The sequence below is a fragment of the Sinocyclocheilus rhinocerous genome, unplaced genomic scaffold, assembly GCF_001515625.1.
Source record: "Sinocyclocheilus rhinocerous isolate Xijiao unplaced genomic scaffold, SAMN03320098_v1.1 scaffold1585, whole genome shotgun sequence".
In the NCBI taxonomy this organism is placed as follows: Eukaryota; Metazoa; Chordata; class Actinopteri; order Cypriniformes; family Cyprinidae; genus Sinocyclocheilus; species Sinocyclocheilus rhinocerous.
In genome coordinates this window covers 99,422-107,268 of record NW_015642871.1, presented here as the reverse complement: position 1 = coordinate 107,268, position 7,847 = coordinate 99,422, and the positions used below count along the sequence as shown (strand labels likewise).

Genomic DNA, 7,847 nt, shown 5'->3' with positions numbered 1-7,847 from the left:
AAAATCATTCTGATCCCAAACTTTTGACCGGTAGTGTGTGTATATATATATATATACACACACACACATACATACACAATGTATAAATGAAAATGTAAAGAATAAAAAGTTTTTTTTTTTTTTATCTGACAGTTCTCACCATTATCTCTGATGATCTGTACGGTGAATACATTCTCTGGCTGTGAGCAGCTGAAATCCAAAAGCGTGTCACTTCTGAGGACCACAGATGACTGGCACAGCTGTTGTGTGTCCTGTCTGATGCAAACTTTGCACTTTGTATTTGTGTGAGCACTAGTATTAATGCGTATGATTGTGCCCAGTTCAACAGCAATATTGAGCTCTGCACTACCTGAAATGATGCACAGACTTTTAACATCAAAATGTTAGGTTAAACTGCAGGACTATACAAGGAAAAAAGTATCTATTTTAGACAATTTAACCACTGTAACCTTTAGCTCTTTTCACATAATGAGTGACAAAATTATAGAAATTTTTTTGTTTTTTTAATATCAACCTCACATACATTTTTTTAATTCCTCAGTTTGAGTTCAATTTGTTTTGGAAGATATATATATTTAATATAAAATTTGAAAATACTATTTTTGTGTATTTTTTTGTAACAATTTTTTTTTTTTACTTCAGCAATAATATTCCAAGTGTCTTCTTTGAAAAGACACCATCTGTGTTCCAACGTGTTCGAGATTTATGGCTATTTAAGTTGGATATTAAATTTTCAGGTTGTTGCTCAAAAAGTGGTTAAAGTGGAAATTTAGTAACATGAAATAAAAATACAAAAAAATTTATTTAAATTAATTAAAATAATCCAACTACAATTTAGTACAATAACTTGCAAAATTATAGCCTACAATTACTTATAAAAGCACAAAAAATAATGCAGTTTGAGCACCCCAAAAAACAGCAGTTAAATGCTGTTAGGTGTTGAATGTGTTTTGTGTGTGTGTGTGTGTGTGTGTGTCTGTATGGAAAAGAGCTTGAAACATCCAGTGAAATGTGTCATTAGTCAATATAAATCCAATAAATCAACAAATCCAACACCCTGCTGGCACTTTTTTTAATCTCAGGAGATGGAGCACACGGTTAACCTGTATTTTAGCGAAGCTATAATTCATTTCTGACGTGAAAAGACATTTAAAAATGACTAAAATACTGACCAAAGATCAAAGCAAATTGTGTAAACTGGAACCATTTCAAGATCATTTCCTTAAAAACGGTGTAGGCTAATTTAACAGTCGATTTCGATTTACGTTTAAATTTGAGAAGAGGTACAGATTAATCCTAATTTACCGGACATCAAATCGATGTAGCCTAGGCTAATACCTGTGCAGGTAAGTGTTGCATGTGTGGGTCTGGCTGTTACCTGTGAGCTCCGGGACTGACGACAGGAAAAACCCAAAAAAGAGTGAAAAGCACGTGAACCGCCAAATTGGCATGGCTTTTTAATATTAAAACTCCTTACAGTGGGCTAAAAATGTAAGAATGCGCCATCGACAGTAGATATTAGTCTTCAGTGTTCTTCAGAGAAAAGAAAGCGGCTTCCTGGTTTGCGACAGACGTTAGTCATCCATGCCGCCTAAGCGTGAAAATTGTTAAAGAACACCTAAAAACGACCTCGTGTCACCTAAAAAACGTAAACTAGAGAATAAAACGACGTGCAAGCAGACTAATTTACCTACTTATCGTGTAAACAGCGTGTAGTAACGCAACTAAGTGTGTTAGTCCCGCCTCAAATTTTATAACCTCATTCATCAAAACAGGTAGGCCTAAGTGCTGGTCAGTATAGGTTACTTAAGAGACCCTTTTCTTTTCCCAGAACAATGTACATTTTTTAAAAAGCGTTTTTTGAAAACGCTTCAAGTGTGTTAACATGGAAATATCTTTGCCAGCCTTCTTGACATTAAACAAATGAACAAAGAGCTATAATTCACCTTTAAAAAACACCGATTCTCTCACAGTATTTAGATAATGATCTAGAACAAGGTAAATTCATAAGCCTGTTTAGTGTTTGTCTTTTTATTCAAGAAGTTGGCACTTGTAATATTTTCTGCTAAATGCAATGAAATGAGCAATAAAAGCCAATATTTTTCGAGACCATGCAAATGGGAAAGTAAGAGACACCAGCTAGTAGCAACAACTATCTTGGTGCGTAATGTTGATTTCCACAAAAAATTATTTTGACTATTCTCTAGAAAAAAGGCATTATATGGTGGTAGTGAATGCAGTGGACAATACTATCAAAACACATCAAATGCATTTGAAAGGTAGAAAACATACATTCACTCAAATTAATGCCCTTTAACATTCTTAGAAGTTCATACTTAGTTTAGTTTGGACTGAGATGAACTAAAGGCTCTGGAAACACACCACTTTAAGCTACAGTTGTCCTGTGGGAGGCGCTGTGGGACATTATCAGTTTATCCGTTTGCACACATGTAGCCTATTCTAAAACCTTTATGTCGCTCTTTTAGAAGTATCAGTGGAGATGATGTTTGTTCAGGCAGAGCTGGACTATAAGAGAGTCACGGCAGAAATAAAGGTCATTATAGAGGTCAGTTCCAGCACAGCTTTCCTTAATTCATGCATGCAACAAGATAATAATCCTTACAGTTCAGAGTTGAATTATGATTACAGTTGTGGCAGTGATTCCAAGGGCATTTGTTATCTCACGTAATGTATGTAAACTATGTTTTTATTCATTCCTGCTCCCTCCATTGGCATTATTTCATTTTAATAATGTCTTATTTAGAATGTTATCAAAAGAATATTATCAAAGCGTAAAAAAGTCTGGCATCGGCCATTTTGACTTTTTTTTTTTTTTTTTTACTTTTTCTCTCAATGCAATCCGCCATTTTTTTTTTTTTTTTTTTTTTTTTTTTTTTTTTTTTTTTACATATTCTCTCAATGCAATCCAAAACTTAATGAAACATGATACCCATAGACAAAAGTCAAAACGGCTTGCCATAGATGCACACCAAATGACGTCACAATCTGTCAATAGGGGGCGCTAAAATCTATTAAAATTCTGCAACAGTTTGATAAAGAAAAAAAATGGTGTATCTTCTTCAGGACAAGTGCTAACCAAAATTATGAAAATCAGTTGTACAAATCAACAAAAAATTCAAAATTTCAGACGTTTGGCATGAATTCAGGTTGATCGGGACACATGTTTTCCGGTCATTTCAATCATTTCATTTCATTTCAATCAACCTGTATTCTGATTCAAGGTAGCGTACATGAGGCTGCTTTTACTCAAGTATGGTTTTTAGGTACTCTTTACACCTCTGCTGTGTACTAATAAGCAATTTCACATCTTAGCTAATAACCCTGGAATGGTGATTGCTAGAAAAGAAGTCATCTTTCATCTGAATCAGTGCCACCAAATGACATCTTCACATGTGTATTTGTGTATTCATTTCCACACAAAGTGTTTTCCACAACCTTACACTTTTTTCTAGTTTTTTTTCAAACTCGTCTTTAGGCCGTTTCTCTGATTTGTGCACAGTTGGGTATGCACCATCTCACGATACTTCATACTCGTCAAAAGATTATTTTAATTACCCTGAATGCAACATGCAAACTTCACGAAACTCTGTATTTCATAAATTTCTGATTGAATCTGTGGGGCTAACAGCAAATTCTATATAATGCTAAAGGCTTCTATTTATCTCAATGTTTTTTTTTCTTCTCCTTTTAGGAACGTCCATGTATTTTTGTATACCCTTTCATCAAAATTACAATATGACTTTTCAAGCATTTAATAAAATACATGGAAATCTTCCATTTGAGCCATTGGTGCATGTTTGCTGCCTTCTGCTATATTACTTTTAATTGTGGATTTTGTATACTTCATGTGAAATACTAACAGAGAGAGAGTGAGTCTGGCTCTTCTGCTACAACACCTCCACAAAGGAATATTTTATGCATTTATTGATACTACAAATAACAGTTATGACAGATCTATTAAGTATAAACCTTATACACATTTTTTACAAATGGATTGCCTGTCAAGTTGTCTCTCAAGCTATAATCGAGTCTTCCACATTAAAGAACGTCTAATCGCGTTTTATTATTATTTATACAAACACAAGAAATCTGTCCTCAAACATTTGAAAACCATTGGAATATTTCTGCAAATGTTTTCGTATAAATGTACCAACCAACTTGTCCTTATGCGCACATCCTAAAAGAGCTTTTTGTCCTGAGACATAGCTACTCCGTATTTTTAAATAAAAACTAGAAATCGTATAAGATAAAAACATTACAAACATTTGAAATGACATCTGAATATCACATGATATAATGTATTTCTATTACAATCCATTTATAAAAACAAATGAAATCTAATAAGATACCTCCATCCATCAGGAGATGCAGCTATAATAGCAGTTTCAAACACGAGAATAGTACGGTTAGTAAGCAAATGTATGACACGTGTGCCACTAAGCATAGGATGTTTGGCAAGTCAACTAGTTTAGGATCCTATATTAGCCTACAGATGCTAATTTGAATTCTATCCTGTACTGTTCTATTACCTCTGCCGTCTCTGCTCCATTCCATTGGGCAGAAATCCCGCGATAATGGGAACTGGCCATATGAGGGCAGCGACGCTCCATATTATGATGACTAAAGTCATGAAACACGCCACCAGAGTGGATTCGATGGGCTTGCGGTTGAGCCTCCAGCTCCGGTCGCCCTTCAGCTCGTCCAGAGCGAAGTCCACGCAGCAGAAGTGCACCGAGTCACCCGTCTGCTGACCCTCTGACCTGCCCCGTCGGAATCTCCGGTACCGGGACAGACCGCATCCCACGCACAGTCTGAACTCCTGCTGGCCGCCCGTGACGCCCAGGTGCTCGATGTAGACCGGCGAGATCGCCCGGTTGAAGGCGGCGGAGAAGAACGCCTTGCCGTGGCTGTTCGTGGTGTACATGAGCACGTCGCACTGGAAGCCGAAGTTGCTGTCCCAGCGCGCCACGAGTTTGGTGGGGAGCCTCTCCACGCTCACGTTGCACTGCGAGGAGGCTTCGGGCTCCTCCACGGATCTCTTGGAGTAGCCCACATCCACCTCCAGGCTGGCCAGGAGTCTCCCGGAGGAGTTGATGGGCGGCAGCAGGAGGTCCTCGTCGCTCCAGCTGTGGGCGCAGCGGAAGGGAGCGGTCAGAGCCAGCAGGAGCGCGAGGGAGATGCTCAGCATGGCAGAGCACGCGGTTCCTCCAGGCTCATGGTGGTCTCGCTCTCGCTCTCGCTCGTTATTCCGCCGCAGTTGCCGAGCAGTTCGTCGTCTAGCTGCTCCATCAGTTACGCGTGTGTGCTGTACTGTGCTGCTGCCTCTGCGCGCACGGAGAGCGAAGTGAGTGACCGAGCGCACTGGCTGACTGACTGTCTGTGAAGCAGACTTCTGCTCCTTCACCTCTCTGCTTCAGCTGTTAGCCTGATGAGATGATGTCCTCGTCGAAAAGGGTAGGAGGCTTCATATGACAGTGTGGTAATGTGGGCTCATGAAGATCATGTCACACACAGATGATGTGATTTATGCATTGCATTGGAGAGACTGGGGCAAGTTGTCACACGTGGAAGTCCCATATATCAGTAACTACAAGGTCTGCAGTCCAAAAATGTAGCAGTGGTTTGCACTTGATTACATTATAATTTGTTTTAAAATGATTATTATTTAAATTATTATTTTATTTTGTCATAAGAAGTGAACACAATATTACTACACCGACAAACTAACAATGAAAATCACAAGCTTCTACAAATTTCTATATATAATTATTAAATATTTTTCTGAGAAATATTTTTCATGTTATATTCTACATTTGTGTCCGTTCATGATTTGTTTTGTTTTATAATTGTTTTACCGTTTTATTTGAATGTATCTGAAATTTTACATATAGTGAGACAACATACCCTAATTGGAGGGGTCACTAAAGGTCAATATAAGTTAAATGACCTGTTTCTATTAATATTCTGCCTAATGTTCAATAGTTTTTAGTAGTGCTCATTAGACTTTGAGGTATATTCTAAGATAGCAAACACAGTTTAAAGCACTATTTCTCTGTATTTTATAGTGTCTTCGACAGGTATCTGAAAATAGCAGTGGTGTATTTGGCAGTTATGTGTATTCACATGCCATGTCTGCAGGGATTCTCTCTGTAATACCATTTACTGTTTTATGGTTTTCATTTCACATGAAAACCAAATGCCATGTTAGTTACGTCATATCGTATCATAATTTAACACAGAAGTGCTGCACTAGTTCTTATTCTTTTTGAGAATAAAGTCAGTAGAAAAAAAATTGTCTCACATGTGACACTTCCTTTAGGCGTACTCACCTATGTCCTGAGGTAACATCTAATGAAATATTAATATATTTATGGACCTGTCACACGAGGCATAAAAATGAGCCCTGTGAAGTTCACAAGATGTGATTCATTTTAAAGGAATAGTTCACCCCCTGTTTCTATTAATATTCTGCCTAATGTTCAATAGTTTTTAGTAGTGCTCATTAGACTTTGAGGTATATTCTAAGATAGCAAACACAGTTTAAAGCACTATTTCTCTGTATTTTATAGTGTCTTCGACAGGTATCTGAAAATAGCAGTGGTGTATTTGGCAGTTATGTGTATTCACATGCCATGTCTGCAGGGATTCTCTCTGTAATACCATTTACTGTTTTATGGTTTTCATTTCACATGAAAACCAAATGCCATGTTAGTTACGTCATATCGTATCATAATTTAACACAGAAGTGCTGCACTAGTTCTTATTCTTTTTGAGAATAAAATCAGTAGAAAAAAAATTGTCTCACATGTGACACTTCCTTTAGGCGGACTCACCTATGTCCTGAGGTAACATCTAATGAAATATTAATATATTTATGGACCTGTCACACGAGGCATAAAAATGAGCCCTGTGAAGTTCACAAGATGTGATTCATTTTAAAGGAATAGTTCACCCAGAAATGAAAATTTGCTGAAAATGCACTCACCCTTAGACAATTTAAGATTTAGATGAGTTTGTTTCTTCATCAGATTTGGAGAAATGTAGCAGTCCATCACTTGCTCTCTGCAGTGAATGGGTGCCGTCAGAATGAGAGTCCAAACAGCTGATAAAAACATCACAATAATCCACAAGTAAACCACACCACTCCAGTCCAGCAGTTAACGTCTTGTGATGCAAAAATCTGTGTGTTTGTAAGAAACAAATCCATCATTAAGCTGAATTTCATAATTAATCTGGCCAAAGTACTAATACTAGTCCATAATAGTGCTTCCTCCCATGAAAAAGTTGTCTCGTCTGAATCAGGAGAGAAATATGCACAGATCAAGCACCGTTTACGAGTCATAATTAATAGATTAGACTCATGTGGATTATTGTGATGTTTTTATCAGCTGTTCGGACTCTCATTCTGACGGCACCCATTCACTGGTGAGCAGGTGATGCAATGCTACATTTCTCCAAATCTGGGGCCAGTTGCATGAACTTAGCCACCATGTTAAGACTGTGTCTTAAGAACTAGTTTGACCAACTAGCAGTTGCCAAGAATCAGTCTTACTTTTCCAATACAAATAAGAACAATCAACCTTTTCATAACTGAATTAAAAAAGTTATGACCAGTCTTGAAGAAAAAAAAAATTAGATGACTACATTTTTAAGACTAGTCTAAACAGTTTATGCAACGGGTCCCTGGACTGTTGAAAAAAAGCACCGACTTTGCACAACTCAGATTGGATTCGTCAGAAAGAATAAAGTCATATACACCTAGGATGCCTCGAGGGTGAGTACATCACAGGCTAATTTTCATTTTTGGGTGAACTAACCCTTTAAAA

General features: G+C 37.4%; 2 protein-coding genes and 1 pseudogene across 5 annotated transcripts in view; 1 reads left to right on the top strand and 2 right to left on the bottom strand.

The window, feature by feature from the left end:
* LOC107756914 (CUB domain-containing protein 1-like) overlaps positions 1-1,767 on the bottom strand; it is a 10,077-nt gene extending 8,310 nt beyond the window's left edge. Inside the window, exons 1-2 of one of the 4 annotated variants that reach the window (XM_016574241.1) lie at positions 1,379-1,767; positions 140-349 (exon numbers count right to left, since the gene is read on the bottom strand). In XM_016574241.1, coding sequence (XP_016429727.1) covers positions 140-349; positions 1,379-1,451 — 283 coding nt within the window. In that variant the 5' untranslated portion in view covers positions 1,452-1,767. Of the gene's footprint in view, positions 1-139; positions 350-1,338; positions 1,354-1,378 lie in introns of those variants that run through there. The other 3 variants (XM_016574243.1, XM_016574242.1, XM_016574244.1) reach the window with 3 other exon arrangements.
* Positions 1,768-4,272: 2,505 nt separating this feature from the next.
* On the bottom strand, positions 4,273-5,219 carry LOC107756912 (transmembrane protein 158-like). The gene has a single exon (XM_016574239.1). The coding sequence runs from the start codon at positions 5,207-5,209 to the stop codon at positions 4,547-4,549; it is 663 nt and encodes a 220-aa protein (XP_016429725.1). The 5' UTR covers positions 5,210-5,219; the 3' UTR covers positions 4,273-4,546.
* A 192-nt stretch (positions 5,220-5,411) lies between these two features.
* Positions 5,412-7,847, top strand: part of LOC107756906 (probable leucine--tRNA ligase, mitochondrial) — a 43,386-nt pseudogene continuing 40,950 nt past the window's right edge.

What these genes read in the sequence shown, in the direction of transcription:
- LOC107756912 (XM_016574239.1), bottom strand. Translation starts at nt 5,209, where the DNA reads ATGCTGAGCATCTCCCTCGCGCTCCTGCTGGCTCTGACCGCTCCCTTC.